This window comes from Helianthus annuus, chromosome 11 (genome assembly GCF_002127325.2).
Source record: "Helianthus annuus cultivar XRQ/B chromosome 11, HanXRQr2.0-SUNRISE, whole genome shotgun sequence".
Lineage (NCBI taxonomy): Eukaryota > Viridiplantae > Streptophyta > Magnoliopsida > Asterales > Asteraceae > Helianthus > Helianthus annuus.
In genome coordinates, this window is record NC_035443.2 from 128,358,002 (window position 1) to 128,380,542 (window position 22,541).

At 35.5% G+C, this 22,541-nt stretch overlaps 3 protein-coding genes across 3 annotated transcripts; 1 reads left to right on the plus strand and 2 right to left on the minus strand.

Annotated features, from left to right (window-relative positions):
- Nucleotides 1–6,101: 6,101 nt before the first annotated feature.
- On the minus strand, nucleotides 6,102–8,785 carry LOC110888431 (replication protein A 70 kDa DNA-binding subunit A-like). The gene is made up of 10 exons (XM_022135956.2): nucleotides 8,645–8,785; nucleotides 8,292–8,559; nucleotides 8,112–8,208; nucleotides 7,682–7,809; nucleotides 7,500–7,584; nucleotides 7,260–7,398; nucleotides 6,964–7,175; nucleotides 6,546–6,858; nucleotides 6,365–6,442; nucleotides 6,102–6,269 (listed from the first exon to the last, which is right to left on the minus strand). Exons 1-10 carry the CDS (start codon nucleotides 8,783–8,785, stop codon nucleotides 6,102–6,104), a joined length of 1,629 nt encoding a protein of 542 aa, XP_021991648.2.
- Nucleotides 8,786–9,413: 628 nt separating this feature from the next.
- On the plus strand, nucleotides 9,414–13,747 carry LOC110890529 (CAAX prenyl protease 2). The gene is made up of 9 exons (XM_022138152.2): nucleotides 9,414–9,732; nucleotides 11,835–11,894; nucleotides 12,025–12,207; nucleotides 12,297–12,408; nucleotides 12,623–12,694; nucleotides 12,894–12,956; nucleotides 13,171–13,248; nucleotides 13,336–13,495; nucleotides 13,583–13,747. Exons 1-8 carry the CDS (start codon nucleotides 9,517–9,519, stop codon nucleotides 13,458–13,460), a joined length of 909 nt encoding a protein of 302 aa, XP_021993844.1. The 5' UTR covers nucleotides 9,414–9,516; the 3' UTR covers nucleotides 13,461–13,495; nucleotides 13,583–13,747.
- Nucleotides 13,748–21,496: 7,749 nt separating this feature from the next.
- Nucleotides 21,497–22,184, minus strand: LOC110888432 (the record flags this gene model as incomplete). The annotated part of the gene is made up of 2 exons (XM_022135957.2): nucleotides 21,497–21,815; nucleotides 22,090–22,184. Coding segments are annotated over 2 exons (252 nt in total), but the record flags the coding sequence as incomplete, so codon positions are not given.
- Nucleotides 22,185–22,541: the final 357 nt, after the last annotated feature.

Genomic DNA, 22,541 nt, shown 5'->3' on the forward strand with positions numbered 1-22,541 from the left:
TTGAGAAAAGAGAAGCTTTATGCTAAGTTTTCAAAGTGTGAGTTTTGGTTAGAACAAGTACAATTCCTCGGACATTTAGTTAACCATGAAGGAATTCATGTAGATCCAACAAAGATCGAGGCAATTACCAAATGGAAAACCCCAGAGTCACCAACTGAAGTTAGAAGTTTCTTAGGATTGGCCGGTTATTATAGAAGATTTATCCGAGATTTTTCTAGAATAGCCATCCCTTTAACTAAGTTAACCTGTAAATCTGTTAAGTTTGAATGGGGACCAAAACAAGAAGAAGCCTTTAGAATTCTTAAGCAAAGATTAACCCATACACCGATACTAGCGTTACCAGAAGGAACTGAAGACTTTGTAGTCTTTTGTGATGCTTCTAAGTTAGGTTATGGATGCGTATTAATGCAACGTCAAAAGGTTATAGCTTATGCATCTAGACAGCTTAAGAGTCATGAAGAAAATTATTCGACCCATGATTTGGAATTAGGAGCCATAATTTTTGCCCTTAAGATTTGGAGACATTATCTATATGGTAGTAAGTTTACCATATTCACGAATCATAAGAGTTTAAGATATGTCTTCGGGCAAAAAGAATTGAATATGAGACAGAGACGTTGGATGGAGTTGCTTAGTGATTATGATTGTGATATCCAGTATCATGCAGGAAAAGCCAATGTGGTGGCTGATGCTTTAAGTCGAAAGTATCACGAAAAGCCAAAAAGGGTACATTCTCTTAAATTAAATCTACAAGTAGATTTAAACAATCAGATTAGAAAAGCACAAGAATCAGTAATCAAGGAGGATACTGAAAAATTAAAGGGAATGATTAAGGAATTAGAACAAGGAACAGATGGAATTTGGAGGTTCCATAAAAAGAGAATGTGGATACCTAAATTAGGAAATTTACGTCACCGTATATTAGAAGAAGCCCATAAGTCTAAATATACGATGCATCCAGGAAGTGATAAAATGTACCAGGATTTAAGGAAAAATTTCTGGTGGATAGGAATGAAAAAGGATGTAGCAGCTTATGTTTCTAAATGTTTAACTTGCTCACAAGTTAAAGCTGAACATCAGAAACCCTCAGGTTTGTTACAACAATTAGAAATACCAGTTTGGAAATGGGAATTGATAACAATGGATTTTGTTACCAAATTACCTAAAACAAGGAAAGGTAATGATACAATCTGGGTGATTGTAGATAGGTTAACCAAGTCAGCTCATTTCTTATCAATGAAGGAAACCTTTAGTATGGAACAATTAGCCAAATTATATGTAAATGAAATCGTTTCTTTACATGGCATTCCTTTATCAATTGTTTCCGATAGAGATAGCCGTTTTACTTCTCATTTTTGGTCAAGTTTCCAAAAAGCAATGGGAACCAGGTTAAATCTAAGCACAGCTTATCATCCTCAAACGGACGGACAAAGCGAAAGGACAATTCAGACAATGGAGGACATGCTTAGAGCTTGTGTAATTGATTTTGGAGGTAACTGGGACGAACACTTACCTTTAATAGAATTTTCTTATAATAACAGTTATCACACAAGTATCAATGCTGCACCATTCGAAGCACTTTATGGACGAAAGTGCAGAACCCCAGTCTGTTGGGCAGAAATTGGGGAAAAACAATTATCTGGACCCGAGATAGTACAGGAAACAACTGATAAAATTATTCAAGTCAAGGAACGACTGAAAACAGCACGTGATCGACAAAAGAGTTATGCCGATAACAGACGCAAACCATTAGAATTTCAAGTAGGAGATAAAGTATTATTGAAAGTCTCTCCCTGGAAAGGAGTGGTAAGATTCATCAAAAGAGGAAAGCTAAGTCCCAGGTATATTGGACCTTTCAAAATTCTTGAAAGAGTAGGACCGGTAGCCTATCAGCTACAACTGCCAGAGGAAATGGCAGGAATACATGATGTGTTTCATGTATCTAATCTCAAAAAGTGTTTAGCTGATGAATCACTCGTAGTACCTCTCAAGGATATAGAGGTTAATGAACAACTCAAATTTGTAGAGAAGCCTCTACAGATTGAAGATAGAAAAATTAAGAATCTCAAGCATAAGAGATTAGTTCTGGTCAAAGTAAAGTGGGGCTCTAAAAGAGGACCTGAATACACATGGGAACTTGAATCAGAAATGCAAAAGAAATATCCACACTTGTTCCAGTAGATCTCGAGGACGAGCTCTAAAACAAGGTGGGGAGGATATAACAACCCTCGGTAAAACCGACATCCTCATAATATTTCCGACACCCTAATATATCTTTAAATATATCAATATGTCTTTATATGCACCCCGTATGTGAAAACCGAGCCCAAAATAGATTATATATATATAAAGTAAATTAAAAACAATAAAAATTAAGTTGAGGCGGGCCGCATGGGACCTCACCTCAATATAACGCGGGCCGCGCAAGGATGTAACCAGACTTCTCTTAAATCATAAGTTCATGCGGGCCGCGTACAAGTTTGGTTAAGTTAAAGCGGGCCGCGAGTGTCTAGAATTGTGGCATAGCCCGGTGCGGCCACGTGTCCGATGCGTGTCGAGCCTATATGGTGACCGGACCAAGCTACGCCGTTGACCCAGGTTGACGCGGGCCGCGTAAGGGTTGGCCTGTTCTTTACGCGGGCCGCGTGGAGACGTGATTACAGCCCTATATAAGAAGGCAACGGGCTTTCAGTTTCCGTCGTTCATTTCCTTTCTTTCTTTCTTAATTTCTGTAGTGGCGTTACTATACCCGGGCATTATACCCCCTAAAATAGCGAGGTTCTGCTACGATGTAAGTATTGTAACCCCTGGAGACGTATTAGATACGCTGCCCGATTGATCTAGGGTTCCGTAACGGCTGTCGTGGTTCTGCCCGACGTAGTCGTTGGAATGCCGTCTCGGGGAGGGTATTACTAATGTTAAAATGGGTTATTATACTAACACACGTGCATTTGTGTAATTTATAGATTATCTCCAGGAAACCCTTACGAAAAACCTAAAACAGCAATGTGAGTTGATTCACTTTTTGTAAACCTTTTTGTTTACTGTTTTTACAAAACCTCACTTAATTAAATATATACAAAGCAGTTATTGAGTATTTGTAAAGAATACAATTATAGTGGGTATGTTGGGGTTTTGTATACAAAATTGGTTACTGGCGTGGTAACATCCCATAAGTTGAGTATGACCGTACCACTGATGTTAATTGTGATGTCTTGGATACAAATGTAATTGCGGATGTGCCCTCAATACTGCAAATTGGTTTTTACTTAAACTTGATTAAACTGGGAATCACTCACCAGTATTTCCCACTGACAAAATGTTTTTAAAACGCGTTTCAGGTAACAAAATGTGAAAGCCAAATAGAAGCCAGCTGGACAGCACTGGAGGCATGGAAAAGTGGCAATAAAGTTACCTAATAATAAAATGGATGTTTTTATTCAAATAAATAGGATTTATTCCTATGAAACGTGTGTATTGAAAACTTGGGTTTTACCCATATGTTTAATGTTATAAAACATGGTGGTTTACTCTGATTAAAATATTTCCTAACTACGATCCTGATGAAAATTTCCGCTGCCAAATTAGATAAATAAATGTGATACCACCGAAACTGGCTCACGGCCGCCCGTTCCCGGGAGATATGGATCGGGGGCTGTGACACATAGATACTTCCAAAGATAATGACTAACCAATTACCAAGAAAGTGTGAAGTGATAAAGTTGGTTGATTATACAGGTTTTATGTATAAGATTGCAGTACAGAGCATCAGTCATAAAAGTAAGAGGATAAACGGGCCAGAATGAACTCGGTTCGTTGAAACTTATAGAAATAACAACATAGACAAGCTGTGTTTAAAAAAATTGAAGCAAGCAAAATTTGAGCTAAATGTTTTGAACAATGAGGGATTGGAGATTAGAAAAGATGGATCTAACAGAGATTATGTTCATGGATGCTTGATACAGGCTGAAGAAGAAACATACTGCAAGCAGGTTAAAAATTCCTACTTATTTTTATATATTGCCAGTGTATCTTTTGAACTGTTACCAAAACTTCTAATTTATATTTTGTATCCTATATAAAATCTAATATGAGATTTTTAAAATTTATGAAAATTATAGCATTTACCACACGATTTGCTGAAGCTGTTGTCGCAAAGGAGATTAAAAATTGATAACTTGGTTGCCAAAGTACATGGACCAAATAAGAGTAGTAAAGTTGATGTCCATTATGTTTTCTCTCCTGAAAACAAAAAGGGATTAGCCGCTGGTTTTATGGGACCAGGATGGACAACTTATTGCTTCGAAAATGATATTGAGGAAAGCTGCCAACTGCTGTTTCAATGGATGGGAAGTACTCCTGAAGACGACTTTAACTTTACTGTGAAGGTTTTTAACAAAGACGGATTGCACTTCACGGAGAGACAAAACATCACCGCAGCCGTACCAATCACACAGCTTGAATACCATGTTTTACAGACACACAGCTTGGTATTTACATATCCACTTTTAATATACTTGATTTTACTTATAATCTTGGATCCATCTGTTATTACTTAAAGAATATGCTATTTTGAATGAATAACTAAAGAAAAAATTTTCCTTTACAGGCAATTCCGAGGAACTTTGTTCGAGAACACCAGCTAAATGATTACCGTAAAGTTGTGCTGTCATTTGGTCATGTGAAGTTTTTAGTACAGCTGGTTGTTAGGAGAGATCCTAGAACACCTGACGACAACAACCATCTAGTGATGCATACAGACTGGCAGCGTATCATGGATGAAACGGGAATATCTGTGGGGAAAAACTGAGGTTTGAGATAGTCGAAGAAAAAAGTGTAAGAGGAGATAAAATACACTTTGAAATTTGTTGACATGATCTTTGAACACCTTTTCAGCCTTGTATAATTTATGTTTTAGTTGACATGTTTGATGAACAAATTTCTTGTTTGGAAACTAACTTAGGAATGAAGTTATGTAGTCTTTGTATATACTTTCAAAACTGTGGTTTTACCTTTTTATATTTTTTAAGTAAAAATTACTATATTTTGCATCTAAACATTACTATTTTCCGTTACATTTCCCAGTCACTCAACAAAAAGAAATATAAAACTCAAAATTAATAAAAGAGTATACAAATTGGAATTACAAATAACAGTGTTTTAAAAACTGCTCCTACCAAAGGGACAAACTCAACATCTGTTTCGCTAAACTTTGCAAACCAAAACATCTGTTGAAGACAACCACTGTTAAAAGAAAAGTCTGTTACTTAAACGAAACAACCTCAACACATGAGGCAAACAAACTCTATTGATGAACCGAAAGGTCTGTTAACACAAAGACTGCTGAAGCAAAAGTCTGCTAAAGAGAAGCTCTGCTGATGAAGCAAAATGTATAATGAACCTAAGTTCTGTTGTGCACCAACAGATATTAGACAATTCAACAGCTCATAAGGTCTGTTGAAGCACGCTATAACAGTGCTTAGCCTTTGAAAGATCTTTAACAATTCTTAAGGGTTAACAGATGTTAGCACGTTATATCACGCTATAACCTCTGCTGATGAAGCAAAATGTATGATGAACCTAAGTTCTGCTATGCACCAACAGATATTACACAATTGAACAAAAGATTTATAATATAAAATGTTTAACGGATGATGATCAACAGCTCATATAGTCTGTTGAAGCACCCTATAACAATGCTTAACCTTTAACAGATCTTTAACATTGCTTAGGGGTTAACAGATGTTAGCACACTATAACAGTGCTTAGCCTCTAACAGATGTTAATGTATCTCATACCCCAACAATTTTCCGACTAAACAATTGATTAAATTTCCATTCATCAATCTTACAATAATATACAACCCTACTACTTATACAGTCCATCAATATCACCAAACATGTATAATAAAGGTTAACCTTACTTGATATTCAACCAATAGACATTACATAACATATTCATCATTGTAGCCATTACAAACAAAACTTTTAACCACAGTTTGTTAAAACAACAGTTAACAGACATAAATAAAAACCACAAGGATTCTTCAAAAATAAGTGGTTTCTACTTATCTCTCATAACAATTGTTTTTTCATAAGAATCTAATTGTTAACCTTAGTCAGCTTCTTCCGGGTTCTTCTCACATTAGTGGATAGCTCACCAACGTTGGCAACATTAGCATCTTGAGCCATCCGCTTTCCATTGGGACTTGATCCAGAATCCTTTTCAACTTCAACGACTGAAGAGTCGGCCGTAACAGAGACATCATCCTTCCAACAGATCACAAAACAACTATTGATCTCATTTAATAAAATAATGAACTCTTTTTAAACGTACTAAACATACTTTAAAAATAAATACTCACCCTTGAAGTTCGTTCAGCAGACACCTGAGAAGAGTCTGAAAGGTTAACGTCTTTAACGTCAACTACCTCTTGAGTAACCTAAAGGATCATAATATATGATATCATATAAAAAAGTACACAATCCAGTGTTTAAAACTCAAAAGAAAAATGAATAGATTGAAAGAGTAATTTTATATGCTACCTCATCAGTATTTTCATCACCATTACCATCTCTACCAACCAACTCAGCAATTATTACTGGATCCTCAGTTGTTTTTTGCACAGTATAAACACGATAGTCATTTTTAAGATTGAACTCTGAAACATCAATCTTAAAAGCAGCCTTCTTATCAACCAATCGAAATATCTCATGAGGGAATCCAGTATCATTGGCCTTAACCTGCCTCTCTCTTATGTCACTCGCCGCTAATCCAAGAAGCTTCTGAACATCTCTATCAAACATAACAAAAGAAACACTACCACTCTCATCCTGCACCCGCACTTGCACCTTGAACCTGAAATATACACAACTAACTAAGTAAACTGCAAAACTATATTCAAATATGAGTCTTAGAATGTTACTTATATAAATATAACTCTAAATAATCATCATTGCTTACTTTGTGGTGATCGATGTACATTCAGTATGACATCTGATACAAACCAAAGAAGTCGCAGGCAATCGAAGAATATCATCTGAAACATTCTCAACATTCTGCAAGTATTCACTTTTACCCATCACCTTCTTAAAACACTTACGACAGGCAGCATAAAACCAACCATACTCTTCTTGCACAATCTTAATTGTCGCAACCACAACACAAGACATTTCCTGTAAAAGCACAACACATTTCCTGTAAAAACACGCAGGTGACAAACAAAACAAATAACCAAACTATATACAAAGAAGTGAAACCTCTTCTATCTCGCTAATCTCATCAACATGTTTCTTCACACCTTCAGTTACAAATTCTTTATGTAATGGAAAAATACTCTGAGACGATAGTATCGTCTGAGAAGTAGAACTACTCCCTTGTCCAAACTTCAATATATGCCTTTTGAATACCACAAATGATTAAAATTAGTATATAAATGACATGAAACCAAGTATTTGACTTTTCCATCTATATATAATAGAAATTATATTAAGAATTACCTCCTCCTTAGCTCATCAACTTCATCAATTTCTTGATTCAGAAAAATTCGTGTTGCAAACTTGTCACTTTGAACAGTATATTCACCTACACGGAAAAGTATATAGATATTTAATGTATACATGTCTTTATATTGCCAGAAATAAACAGTATAGTTATGATTTGCAGAAAGTAACAAAAATACCTTTCCATTCCTTACACTTTCCATGCTGTATAACAACCATCACATGCTCATGAGGTGGGATTTTAGAAATAAAGTCCTTAATCTGCAGAGCATAACCATTCCACACAGTACACCGTAAAACCTTACCACTACATGAAAAGAATATTCATATCAAAACAACATTGAATGAATAAAAACAAAAAATAAATCAGGAAAACTATAACATTTATTAAAGTAGCAAATGGTTTCAATTTCAGTACTATATTCACTAAGAATAAACTGTAGACCACATTTATTACCATGATTCAGCATTACATACAAACAATATAAACCTCATTTATTACTATTACATGATCCCACATTAAATACAAACATTCTTCATTTTATTTATTAACATCATTAAATACATTTTATGATCACTACATGACTGAACATATAAACAACAACTTACTCCAAATCTTCAATATCGAAATTCATCTTCTTAGTCTCCTTTGGAGGTCGATCAAAGATTTCAAGATCTCCACAAGAAATCACAAATCCAGCAACATCTACATGATCACATTATACAAGAATATAAGTAAAACTCTCTAATATTATACAAGCAAGACATGATTACAAAAATATACATTACCAACACTCAAAGCGTTTAACGCCTCTCCTTGAAGAATATCTTCATAAGCTTTGAAATTGAAACCATACTCAACACCTTGCCAATCTCTCACACGAGTAACAGTTGTGCATCTATAAAAGTTGATTTTATAAGGCTGCACTACTACTTTATATAAATCTTTATTCTCACCAACACCAAACTTCGAAAGAATCACAACAGCATTTTCTTGCAGCTGTCCATCAAAAACAGGTATCAGGTGACTCTTAATACCTCCTTGAATCTTAGCACCCTGAAGAACATTTAAAGAAATTATGTTCTTAGCATACAACACTGCATTTTCTAAAATAAAACGGAAAAACAGAGATATAAATTACCTTTTCATCAATGAAGATGATCTCCATTTTGTAACCCTGATTCCATTTTCGTATAATTCTCGCCTTCATGTTCCACATATCCTTAGCAGGATTCAAATCGTTAACAAAACTAAGATTATTACTGTCAACTGATATTGACATGCTTCTAATTCAGAAATCGAGTTGTGATTAAATTTCAAATTTCAAAATTAGAGAAGATGAAAACGTGATGAAACATGAAGAGGGAAATGAGAAGAAAAGCCTTATATAAGAAGGATGATTGACAGGAGTTTGAATGTGAGTGACATGCATTAATTGCTAATTACTTATTCCCATGCATATTTAAATTTGAATTTCATGGTAATTAGCGTTAAACATCTGCTGATCTAAAAGTATTACGAAAAATAACAACATCTGCTGCTGCTAAGTATACATTTGCCAAAGGAACTAGCTGCTACTTTCGCGTAGATGGGCAGTGGTTGCCCTTTAGAATATGGGCCAGACCTTTAAAATTTGGAAATACACAAGGCAGTGGTTTGATGTGGACCAACTTTGAATTTTAAAGTCTTTTAATATTAGGCTTTATGATGTAATAATGAGATAAGAAAAGCCTTGTTAGACACCCTCTTCTGCACACACATCAGCTTTTCTTATGTCATTGAGATTTCTTTTTTTATAGAAAGTATAGATAAATATAATAGGGTTACTAGTAACCCGGTTGAACCCGATTAAACCATTTTAGAGCCCAGCTAAAAAGGGTTTTTTAAAAGCATTGGGTAGAAGTGTAGAGGTACTTCGACTCGAGAAGGAAACGACGCCGGTTTAGTCTTTTGGAAGTCAACAGTCCACACCATTTCAAAACCCCCAACCTGGAGAACCACATCGACCCACCAATGGAGTTATACTCCGGCGCCGGTGGTGTTCCGGCATCGCTAGCAATCGTAGCCTGTATCGGCATGACTATCTTGTACGTCGCAATCCTCTACTCTCCCACATTAATCCTCCGTCTCCCGCCCCCTTCATCCTTCAAAACCTTCATGATCCGACGGTTCATTTGCGCCGGTATCTCCACCGTCGTTTCACTTGTTGTCTGCGCCTTTATTCTTCCTGTAAGTTTTCTTATTCAGTTCACTGTTTGTTTATTCTCTGTGTTTACATTTTGATTGTTGGATGGTTGGTTGCTTGTAGTTGGAATTAGTTACTAGGGTTTTGTTATTTGTGATTTGGGGTTTTGGGTATTTTGTATTTATGACCAGTTAGTTAAATTTGTTCATGTAATCAATGTAATATTCAGAGTGTTGTAGGGGAACTAGGGAAGTGATCTTTAAAAAGTTTATATCTTCATTCTATAACTAAGTTGGAAAGCACATGTAAGGGTTGAATAAAGGAAGTGTTAAATAGTTAGTAATGAAGATTCGGGAATTGTGAAAAATGTTTTGAGATAAGTTTTTTTTTTTTTTTTTTTTTGACAAGAAAACTTCATTAGAACCAACCCCGACCCAAACGGGCAAGAGGCTAAACAAAATACGTATAAGTTAATACTTCAATTTAACCAAAATCAATAACTAGGGTTTTTTTTTTATGTATACTTCATAGTTGTTAATGGCGAATAGCGACAACTTGCTACATAGCGAATAGAGATAAATAGCGGTCACTATTTTATAAATAGCGATACACTAGAAAAAAAATTTAAAGTTTTATTTATATGTATATTATATCAAAATACCTTAGTATATACACTATTTGACATGAATATTTAACAAAAATCTAAAATCCAGCTATTTTATAGCAATATTTAATCGATATTTATATTAATATTAAAAAAATAAATAACTGAAATCCCGCTATTTATGGCTACATACCCTGTAGCGACCTTCGACCTATACACTATTCGCTATAGAGACCGCTATTGACAACTATGATATAATTTGGTATTTTAGGTAACCTACATCCATGACCAGTTAGTTGATTTGTTTCTGTAATATTGAGGATTGTTCTAGCGATGTAGTCCTTAATAGTTCACTTATATTAAATGGTAGATAAGTGATCCTCAAAATAGAATGATTTGTTTAGAAGTTAATCCTAATTTGGAAAGTTTTAGGAAGTTAGCATAATGGTGGAATTCTGATTGATCTTTCATCTAACGTGCCTGACCTGTTTATTTTAGCTGATCTCTTAGTACTTTATTTGTTTGACCCGTTACCATCTAACACTTGTTGTTTTAGTTAAGTTTTATCTTGTACTTGTTTGACCCGTTATCCAAGTAAAAAGTTTAAACCATGCTTAAAAACAGGCTTCCAATGTATTGTTTATACATCTTTGTTGATAACAAGTTAACAACCGTTTCCTTGGGTCATAAAAGCCCTAAAAAACCGTTTCTTACTAACAAAGAGGCCATACACCTTCAAAAATGAAATAAAAACATAAGAAAAACATATTATAAGCATAAGAAAAACATATAATTCAAATGATTTGAAAATAATCTCACCTCGAGTTACTTCATCCACGTGCACTATTAGTGTCTATGAACCGTATGTTATAATAAGTGAGTGACCTTTTGAACCACTTTACTTAACTTTTTGTTTCAAATAAACCATCATTGTCTCACGAATGGGAAAAAAATTGGTTTAAATATATAGATTATTAGTGTAAAACATCCATTTCACCATTTTAGTACCAGTTCTTCTAATTCCAACTAAGGTACACCTTCCTAAATTGTATATCTCAAATATTTCAATGTTTAAAAATCACGTTTTGATACGTCGGCCCGTTTGGCCCATTGATACTTTTTAACACCAATTTCCAGGGTCCTATTCACCAAGTAAAGGTATTTTAGCTTCTTAAACCATTTCATACCCAATTGGAAATTTTCCAACATGGTTGTTGGTCAATTGATCATCAATTCATATCTTTGACTTCAATAAGTCAAACTACACAAAATCACTAATTTACATCTTGTTCCCACTTGAACAATAGGATTTTCATTTGAAACGTTACTCGACTCAACCCGCCAGACCCATTAACCTGTCAGAAAGTAACTCATTGTCAAGAAGTCATCATAAGACGTACCTAACTCTAGAGTTGGAATACCTTACCAAGCAGCGTGTGTGAGTCTAGAACTGGGGTTCATGTCAAGCAAAATCCTGCAATAAAATATGTTCTTAATTCTATATTTTCCTTTTTGAGAAGCTGACATGTCACATCCATTCAGATAAAGAGGTGGAACATGTCCTACTTGCTTAGTGCTTATGGTATCCGTCTACACCACACGGTGAGTATTCAATTTGTTTGTATAGATAACGCGCGTGGTTGTTGGTTTTCATCAACTTATTCATTTTTCATAATTTGCAGATTAAAAAGGGTTAGCGAGTGCTGAAAATGGAATTTTATGTATGAAACAGTGGGAAGCTGTGGTTTTTCCTCTTGGCCTGACTTCTTTAATGTATATCGGCTCGTTTATCCTCAAAATTTGGAGCTCGTGGGCCGAACATGGGGACCATCAGATAGATATATCATTTCAAAACCTTATTAACTGGATGGTTTCAGGTGTTTACGATATTTCAGTTTGGAGAATGTATATTGTGGTCAGTTTGCTATTTCAGTTGTTTAATAAAGTTGTAATTACTTTTTATAAAATCCAAGTGATTTTCTTGTATTATATAATAATTCACAGGCTCCCCTTACGGAAGAGTTAGTTTTCAGAGCTTGTATGATATCTTTACTTCTATGTGGAGGATTTAAAGCATATACAGTAATACTTCTCTCTCCTGTTCTTTTTAGCCTAGGTAAGTCCTACATTTTTCTAGCATTTTAAAAAAACATAACTCATGTAAAGGATCTAGTAATTACTATTTATATTGTTTAATAAAGGTTAATTTTTTTAAATATTTTTTCTTCTTTCAGTTATGAGATAACATTTCTGTTTCTTTGATAAAATATTTTCTATATTTGTTTAGTTATAAGTAAATTTTCATTATTTGGTAAACTTTATATTTGCAGCTCACTTGAACCATTTATTGGAGTACCACATGCAACAAAATACCAGCTTGCTGAAAGCTTCCATGGTTGTAGGTATGTTCGACCCCTTTTAGCTATTTACTAGTTTGACCCGTTAGAGATAAAAACATTAAACAAATCGACCCATTCAAACGTAAGTGGGTCAAAATTGCCAGTTCTTGCTTTTCAGGGTTTTAATTATATTGGCCATGAAAAGTTGAAAACATCATGTGTTGATTGCTGACTCGTAAAATATTTTTGTAATATTTGTCAGGTTTTCAGCTTGGGTACACAGTGATATTTGGGTCATATGCATCATTTCTCTTTGTTCGAACTGGTTGGTGATAATTGTGTTATTTTTATTTTCACCAGGCGAAACATGTTAATTATGTCTCGTGTAAAATTTACATAAAAGTAAAACAGGATGGTTTGGTTTACTATATAAATCTGAAACCAAACAGAATTTTTCGGTTATTAAAAAAATCAAAATTGAACATCATGGGTCGGTTTTTTCGGTTTCAGCTCACGTGTAGCTTTCTTATTAATTGCAGGACATATAGCAGCGCCGCTCGTGTCACATATTTTCTGCAACATCATGGGGCTTCCTGCCTTCTTTTCACGACGAACATGTAACAAAACGCATACTCATATACACAGTTATTTTATGGCTAAATATTTTATAAAATTGACAACTTTTTGTTGAGTGGAAATTTTAGGGTTGGTGAGCGTGGGATTTGTAGCAGGGGCGATAAGCTTTGTATATCTTTTGTTTCCACTTACTTCTCCTTCGTTGTACAATGACAATTGCGAATGCTGGCACACTTACTGTTATTGGACTTAAGAGACTATGAATTTGCTTATTAGCCATCACCAAATGTAAACCTTATAAACGTCAAAACCAATTTTTAGAACTTTTTATATGTTGTTTTCGTCAGCTGGTTTTAACATGGTTAATGATCTCAGGTGGCTATATCCTTCAATTGGATTCAAGATAGTTTTCAGTCAGATTTTTTTGTCCAGAAAGGATCTTCTTGCTTGCCATGCAGATCAGTTATTTGTTTATCTGCGTGTATCGACATTTTAGTCTGAATTCAACGATTTCAAAATGAACAACTTATATTGTACAAAGTACAAGTCATCTTATGCTACATTGTGTGGCGTTTAATTAGTTATTTGTGTTGCCAAAGTTGCATTTTGGATTAACTAAAGGGATAGATAATACCTATTATACTTCAGGCAACAATATACCATTGAAACCGGCTGCCATTCCCAACCCAAAGCAAGTCAACTAGTTTGGCTGGGTTGAGATCTGAAAGGTGTGGTTCACAGTTCGGTTTTGATGGTTTGGCGGTTTAATGATTCGGTCTGGGCAGGCGGCAGCCATGAAACCGAATCGGCCATGGTGGTTTAACGATTTGGAATTTGGAACGGGGCATGCAACCATTGGCAGATTAACCTTTATTATTTGTATTTTATTAGTTTTTGAAATACGTAGTTACGTTAAGTATATAAACGCCCCGCTGGCGGTATGCGCATATAATGTATATATGTGTGGGCGCTCGGGGGGCAAAAGTAAAAGTGCACTAATTTTAACGTTATTTTACTAATTTTGTAAAAATAACGTTAAAAGAGGGGTTAATCATGCATCATGTTGTGGCGTTGATAGCCGAAAGACAAGGGAGTACATGCACTAATCGGCCTTTGTCTTAATTGCTGAGTGTTATGTGCCTTGTGTCCAAGGCTTGATGCAAAACTACTATCGAGCCGGGGGTCTCACTGGAAGCAGCCTCTCTATTCCTAACGGGTAGAGTTAAGGTTGTCTACATCTTACCCTCATCAGACCTTATCTTAGCTTTGCTATTGGTGGGATTTATTGAGTATGATGATGACGATGACGATTATGGAGTTACGTTAAGTATATGTATTTTAAACGTGAACCATCTTTTATCATGTCAAAGTTTTTAATACAAGTTAATGATTTTTAAAAGAAAAAATGGGTTTAAATTGTCAAAACAGAACCGTTAAACTGCCAATTCAGCTGGGCTGGGCGATTTGGTTTGGTGTTCCCTGAAATCAAAGTTAGCGGTTTGGGTCAAACCCGAACCATGAACACCCCATAATTATATTTCGTGAAATAGAAGATGACCAAGGTTGGGTCAAACCCGAATCGAAAACTGAATGTAGATTTCAAAGTTCAGCTCCAGTTTGATTCAGTTATTTGGTTACAAATGAAATATTGAGCACCATAAGTTTTCTTTCTTCCAAATTGTTAATTGAACACACAACATACCATAAATTTTATTTTTTTATTTATCTACATTACTATAAAATACGTTCTGTAAAGAGCAATCATGGCTAATAAGATACGTATATGGTTTTTTCTAAGGGTAATCAGGGCAACCCCCGCGAAACCCCCCATCGCGGGTGTGATGAATGTGAAACACCGCCGCAAGTGGGCGTTTCACGATGGTGAAGAGAAATACCATGATGTATATCACGGTCGTGAAACTTGATTCAAGGGTTATGATTAGGTGTGGGTTAATGATTGTGGTAGGTGTTAAAAGTATAATAATAATGAAAATGTGATAGTGGAATCAGGTATGCAAAGTGGACCATTATCTGATTTGTGATATAATATATTCTTTCTATCACCTATAATTGCAGCATAATAAAACAAAGGAAAATAATAACAAATAGTTAACGGTATGCAAATGGATTTAACAACTGTAGAATTGGCTAGTGGGAACAAATAACCTGTAAGTTCTCTTTTTTTTTTTTTTTAGTATAATAGTGTATAATTAATTGTGGGTTGGCATGTCTTTATAAAAAGCTATCAATTATATGGACTGCAGCTGTTGAATTGTCTTCACTTTCTTGCTTTGGTTTTCAAGCTTACACTTCTTGGATCAGTCCTTCTCTGATTCTAATATTCTGAAGTATTAATCATGGGAGATGCAGCTGTTTCGGCTCTTGTGAAGGATGTGATAGGGAGACTGACTTCTGAACTTATCAAAGAGTTTGGTCTACTTCGGCGGTTCAAAGGTGATATTTTGTGTCTCAAGGAAGATTTCGAGCAGATCCAAGCTGTTCTTGAAGATGCAGAAGAGAAACACATCAAGGAAAAGGCTGTAGAGTTATGGCTTCAGCGTCTTAGATCTGCGTCGTTCAAGGTAGAAAATGTGTTGGATGATATCTCAACTGAAGCTTTTCTACGAAGTCTACACAAAGAGATAGACGTCGAAAGAGGAATCAAAATAGGCATCAAATACAAGGTAAGAGCCTCATTCTCCAAATTTAAGTTTCGTGTTAGGGCTGCTCACAAAGTTAAAGCCATAAGAACAAAACTGGATGACAGGAGATTTGAGTTAAACTTGACCTCTAGTGACACAAGTCATGTAGATCTGGGAGTTGAAGGTGAGATGCCTAATAGGGAAACTAGCTCGCGTATACTTGATTCTTCAAATATTTTGGGAAGAGATGAAGAGGTGGAGATGGTAACTAGAACGATATGCAACAAAGATATAGGAAAGTATGAGAATGGTGAGATTCGGGTGTATGGTATATGGGGTATGGGAGGCATGGGAAAGACTACTCTAGCTCAGTTAGTCTATAACCATAAGAGGGTTGATCAATATTTCGACTTAAAATGTTGGGTGTATGTGTCTGAAAACTTCCAAGTTAATGAGATTATAAAGAAAATCATCGAGTCCATAGATAAATTTGGGTGTACACTTACACAGCTGGATACGTTGCAAGAAGACCTCCAAGACAAGTTAAAGGGAATAAAATTCTTAATCGTACTAGATGATGTTTGGGCTGAAGAGAACGAAGAGGGAAAATGGAAAACCTTAAGTGGAACATTAAGTTGAGGGGCAGAAGGAAGTATTGTTGTGATGACAACACGGTCAGAGAAAACTTGTCGAATGATGGCTAAGGTTGGCAAGTTACAACATGAACTGGGATGTTTATCAGAAGAGGACTCGTGGTTATTATTCAAGAAGCATGCATTTGCACAAGGAAGAGTGGGGGATGACGTACATAAGCTAGAGCCTATTGGAAGGGAAATAGTTGTGAAATGTAAAGGACTGCCTTTGGCAGTGAAGACTTTGGGCAGCTTAATGTGGTCAAAAAGTAGTAGCAACGACTGGCAACGTGTGAAAGACAATAACAAATGGAACTTACAAGAAAATAATGTCTTGCCTGCTTTAAAGTTAAGTTATGATAACTTGGTTCCACATTTAAAGAGATGTTTTTCTTATTTTTCTTTGTTTCCTAAAGGCTATACACTAAAAAAAGATGAACTGATCTTGTTGTGGGTAGCAAACGGTTTCATTCGGCCCAGAGGAGAAACAGACTTGTATGTGATTGGGGAAGAAATTTTTAGTTGTTTGATCTGGAAATCCCTCTTCCAAGTTGAGAAGGGTAGCAAATATCCGGATGGTATTGATAGATGTAAAATGCATGACATGGCACGACATGTAATGAGACATGATTGTTTAGTTATAGAGTCTGCTTGTAACAAGGACGGAATAATTTTATCATCTGAGGATTTAAGAAAGTTAACATCATTAAAGTCAATATTCATGTTCGGGGAGGGGGATGAAGGTTGCATTACTCAACTTTTCAACCACATGTATGTAAGGGTATTAATTACACTTGGCTCGTACGGACATTACCAGAATCAATTTGTAAACTCAAACATCTGAGATACTTGAATTTATCAAATTCAGGTATAGAAGCTTTACCTGAGTCGATTATGTATCTCCAAAGCTTGCAAGTGTTGATTTTATGTTATTGTTGGAGATTGTGTGAGTTGCCTGAATCGATTTGCAAGCTCAGATATCTGAAATACTTGACCTTATTATTCTCAGCTATAGAAGTTTTACCTAATAGCCTAAAAGACATGAATAGCCTTCAACGTTTGGACATCAATGATTGTTATTCACTCTGACACTTGCCGTTTGGAATCGGGAAACTAACTAGTCTTCGAATGCTTCCATGGTTTCGTGTTGGTAAGGAGAGAGGGGCCAAAATAAGGGAATTGGGGGATTTAAATCTTCTTGAGGGGATGTTCGAGATAAAAGGACTTAAGAATATTGGAGGTTTAAGTGAGGCCAAGAGTGCCAATCTCATATGCAAAACAAATCTGTCAATTTTGGTGTTGGACTGGTTGGAATTTGGTGCCATCTGGGAAGAAAGGACACCAGAAATGTTTCCATACATCGAAGAAGAGGTTCTTGAGGGATTAGAGCCATAGTTATAAAATGAGCTAGGCGCACTCAAGGCGCATAGGCCTCGCCTGGGGCCTAGGCGCAAAGCGCAAAAAAAGCGAGGGCCCGAGAAAAAAAAAGCGCACATTAATGAAAAAAAAATAACATGTATTACGTATTGAAAAAGATGATAAATATATCTTGTAGGTGTATTAAATAAATATTACTCTCTAGATACATCTATAGAACTAATATAATTAGATATTAAAATTAAAATTATGTAGCTAGTTTCAAAAAATATTTAAACCTTTTAAGATAATCTTTGTAAAAGAAATTCTATCTGTACTTGCTATAATAGTTTAAAACATTTTGAAATAAAAATGAATTTTGTTAACTATTTGGTATCACTGGTGTGCACAGTCCCTTTCTGCAAAACACAGTAGCTTTTTCTGCAACAAAACACTGTTAAGGTTAGTTTTTAAGCAAAAATCTGCTCTCCTCTTCAAAACACATATTCCTCTTTTCTGTAAATCACGTTGTCTTTCGTTATTTTTCTACTCATCTTCATCAAATTTCTGCTCTCCGATGATCCATTCACAACCACTGTCCAGACGGAAAATGGCACTGGTTTTGCAAAAGTTCGCCGGAAACTGGTCAGGAATCCGGCCGGAATAGTCACCGGAAAGTCGTTTTTTGGCCGGAAGCTTACCAGAAGCGCGCCTTTAATGGCACAAGGCGGTATGGTTGCGCCTCACCTGAAAATTGCGCCTAGGCGCACCAGGCGAGCGCTTTTGATAACCATGATTAGAGCCAAATCCATCTTTAGAGATACTGAAAATGTATAATAATTACATGGGAAAGACCATTTCTCCAAGTTGGATGGACAATTTAAGGAATTTGGTTGAAATTGTTTTCTCTGGGTGTAATAACTGTGAGCATATTCCACCACTTGGGAGACTCCCTAGTCTTAGTAGGGTTATTGAGTTGTGGCATATGGATTCTTTGAAGTATTTTCATGATGATGATATAAACATGTCAATAGATAACACCAATATGTTTATTTGTTTACAAAGATTAAAGATCATCTGGTGTAGGGAATTAATTTCTTTACCAGATAACTGGAGGATTTAGAATTGAGAAGTTGTTACAAATTAATTTCTTTACCATGTAATCTTCCAAGCATCAGAAAGAAAGTTGAAATCTGAATATTGTAGTGGATTACTTTCTCTACCGGATGAGATTCAGAGTTTCAAGGATCTAAACAAACTTGTGATAACAAGTTGTAAACATCTAACTAAAAGGTGTGAAAGAAAGAAGGGTGAAGATTGGCCTAAAATTTCTCACATTCCCGATCTAAGTATTCATGGTCTAATGTAAGATTTATCTCCTTTATTCTTTTTGTTTTCTAACATTTTTACTACATAAGTCTCACGTCCTTTAAAAAAACAATAGTGAACTTTTCTTAATTTAGAAAACAAATAATTAAAGTATTTGATTTTGCTTGGACGTTGCTTTTGATTTCAGTATTTTTCTTATTATTTTCTTAAATATCATTACAGTGGAAGAAAATTTTTATAAAAGAATTCAGTATTTTTTTTATAATTTTCTTAAATATCATTACAATGGAAGAAAAATTTAAACAATACAATGACGTTTGCTACGTTCCATATTATATTTTTGAAAGATATATAAAAATTACACATACAAAACTTTTTCTATTTGTTTCATTATGCATGTGATTTGCTAGCAAACTAAATTTTGTTTGAATTAATATAGCTAACAAAAGTTCGTGAAATCTATTTTTTTTTTCAATTTAGCTGGTGGGTGTAGGATCGTGTTTCGACCCGAACGAGTCGTTCAGAGGAGTTTTGATCAGATACAGGTGCGGAAAACAAGTATCTGATTTAGAAATAGCTAGCAAATCACTTTTAACACCTTTCTGTATTGATATCTGACAAATTACATTCAAATCTCACACCGGCAGTACCTCGGTATGGTATACAAGACTATCATCCATGATTTCGCTTATGAGACCCTTTATATAGGGTTTGGGATTTCGCTCCAAGGACATGACCTTATGAGCGAAACCCTATCATGACCATATGAGCGAAACCATCTATTGACACATAAGCGAAACCCCATCTATGTCCCTATAAGCGAAATCCCATCCTAAGACATATATGCTATCCTATTTTCTCGTATAACGTGCCCTAAACTATACATTTCAATGTAAGACTCGATACAAGACGAAGTCGACAGATGCATGCACCAACAGTGGGAAGTATCTAGACATGATGATGATGATGATAGTGATGACGAAGAAGAGATTGACGAATCATGATCGGTGACTGCAGTTGGCACTCTATACACAAGGTAATAATAATGTGTGTATTCCATGTTTTATTTTACTTTTCTTTCAACATTATCTTCTTATCATCTATTAGATTATAGTCCACATATTTTTCTCCATGATTTCTAAGTTCTTCAATCATTTCTCCATTTGGATTAGAACATTACACCGTCTCCTGTAAAAACGTTACGATGATTCTTCATATTTGTTTATTATTAATTTCTAGGTGTTAATGTATGTCATGGAATCCAAATTTTAATGGTTTACGAATTATGTTTGATGTCACTGTTTAAATATCAAAGTGTGGTTCGAGATTTGTAACAAGGGGGAGATTTGCGATGTTTTACTACTTATTATGTTTAGTTTAAGCCTTTTTGCATTATTGTAATTCACTTAGGTGTGTAAACGAAGAGATCATTGAACAGTTGGACCGGACATTTGTACATGTTCCATGAACAAAGTTTAAATCTTTTGTTCATTCAATTAAACAGAAAGACATGAACACATGTTTCGTTTATTCGTGGACTTTTGTTGTGTTTATCCATTTGCGTTCACAATTTATGTGTTTGTTTACGTTTGTCTTCATTAATTTAAATTTATTTGTTAGTTATTACTTATCATTACAGGATCAAATATGGATGATGTGATTTGTTGATCAATACAATGGATTGAAGACGTGGTATCCGTATGCAATTTCGGACGTTAGTATTTTACTTCATTTTTATCATCTAAAAATATTTAGACATTAATTTGGATATTGTTGTTTATTTTTAAAATGTTGGATATTGTTGAATTGTGTTATGAAATGTTATTTAGACTTTAATTTGGAGTTGTTTATGAATTTGAGATGTCTCTGTTACTTTCCGGGGATAGATGTGTCCACAAAGAATGATCTGGTCTTAATAAAAGTAGGTCATTAACATGCTCACTAAGGCTATGTGTATTGCGGTGAGGCCTTGCACAGTGCTGACATGGAGCGGGGTCACGCGAAACACCGCTTGCCAACCTCATTCCGCAAATTCGTGGGAAAGATGCGACCCCCATCCCCACAAATATGGTAAAACACACCATGTTAACACGGGGATTGCCCAGATGAGACATATAGTTTAACATGTCGATTTCTTAAACACTAATACATACATGTTTGCTAAGAGGATCACATGACATGTAACATTGAACACAATTAAATGTGACGAGTTCAATAGCACGAATGACATGACATATTTAATACACTTAAATATAAGTTGTTCAATAACAGGAATGGGACGACATGTTTCCTAACTCACTAACCACAGTTAAGAAATAATGAAACACAAGTAACACGATAAAATAACATGATCGCATTACCATATGTTTTAACTATCAACTTCAAACCCTAAAGCATAACGCTAAATATACTACCAGTATTGTATTATCTTAACAATGGTTTGTTTAAGACAATAGGAAGCTAGAAATCAAGCCCAAAAACAACATTATGAACTAACAGTTCGCATCAGCATACGGGAACATGTGGCTCGCACCCGTTAGCTCGTGATAGTTTATCCATGGAAGTTGTTGGGCTATATACCGTTGCGGTGTCACGGGCACAAGAATATACTCATCACCCTGCCATATATGAACATAACCTTCGTTACCCCTCAATTTATGTTGGATCAAATTCCTTTGTACCGAATCCAATGTTCAAGTCACGGTGGAGAGATTCGTATTCTGGAAACGGGTTCTCAATTTCTGTTGGCTCTGCCAGCTGTAAATATCAGCTTGAGTGCGGGAAAGATTATTAGGGCTGTGAGCGATAACGGTTAGACTTGGAAACCATTTTTGCGTGTTCCACAGGTCAATGATGGGGAATGGTGAGCTATATATAGTTGCAGTCAGGGGCACAAGAATATCCTCATCACCCTGCCATATACCCTTCGTTTTCTGGAAACGGGTTTTCAATTTCTGTTGGATCAAATTCCCATGTACCGAATCCAATGTTCAAGTCACGGTGGAGAGATTCGTATTCTCAGTCCTTGTTGTCTTACTTGTTCCTAACATGAAAAGAGAGCTTGGTTTTAAAAAGCTAGAGGCGCACAAAAGCGACGAGGTCTAAAACCGAGGTACGAAGCGTAAAACACAAAAGCGCCGACCTTTTCGTACCCGAGGCGCAAGCTAATTATATATATATTTTATATATCTCATACGTTTTTAGCTTTCCCTACCGAGAATATAGCTACAAGTAAGGTTTTTGTATGATTTTAGCTGCATGTACAAGCCAAAAAACCCAAGGTACAACAGTTAGATGCATAAAAACGCCTCGGGTACAAGAGGCGCGCGCCTCAGTCAAAAAAGCCCAGAAAAATCCCAAAAAAGCGCGCCTTTT

Excerpts from the sequence above, each read along its gene's own strand:
- LOC110888431 (XM_022135956.2), bottom strand. The coding sequence starts at position 8,785 with ATGTCAATATCAGTTGACAGTAATAATCTTAGTTTTGTTAACGATTTG. Across the intron at positions 8,209-8,291 it reads GTTAAACGCTTTGAGTGTTG|ATGTTGCTGGATTTGTGATT; the intron begins GTAATGTATATT and ends GTGATCATGTAG. Across the intron at positions 7,176-7,259 it reads AGATTAGCGAGATAGAAGAG|GAAATGTCTTGTGTTGTGGT; the intron begins GTTTCACTTCTT and ends GTGCTTTTACAG.
- LOC110890529 (XM_022138152.2), top strand. The coding sequence starts at position 9,517 with ATGGAGTTATACTCCGGCGCCGGTGGTGTTCCGGCATCGCTAGCAATC. Across the intron at positions 11,895-12,024 it reads GTATCCGTCTACACCACACG|TGGGAAGCTGTGGTTTTTCC; the intron begins GTGAGTATTCAA and ends TGTATGAAACAG. Across the intron at positions 13,249-13,335 it reads CTTCTTTTCACGACGAACAT|GGTTGGTGAGCGTGGGATTT; the intron begins GTAACAAAACGC and ends TGGAAATTTTAG.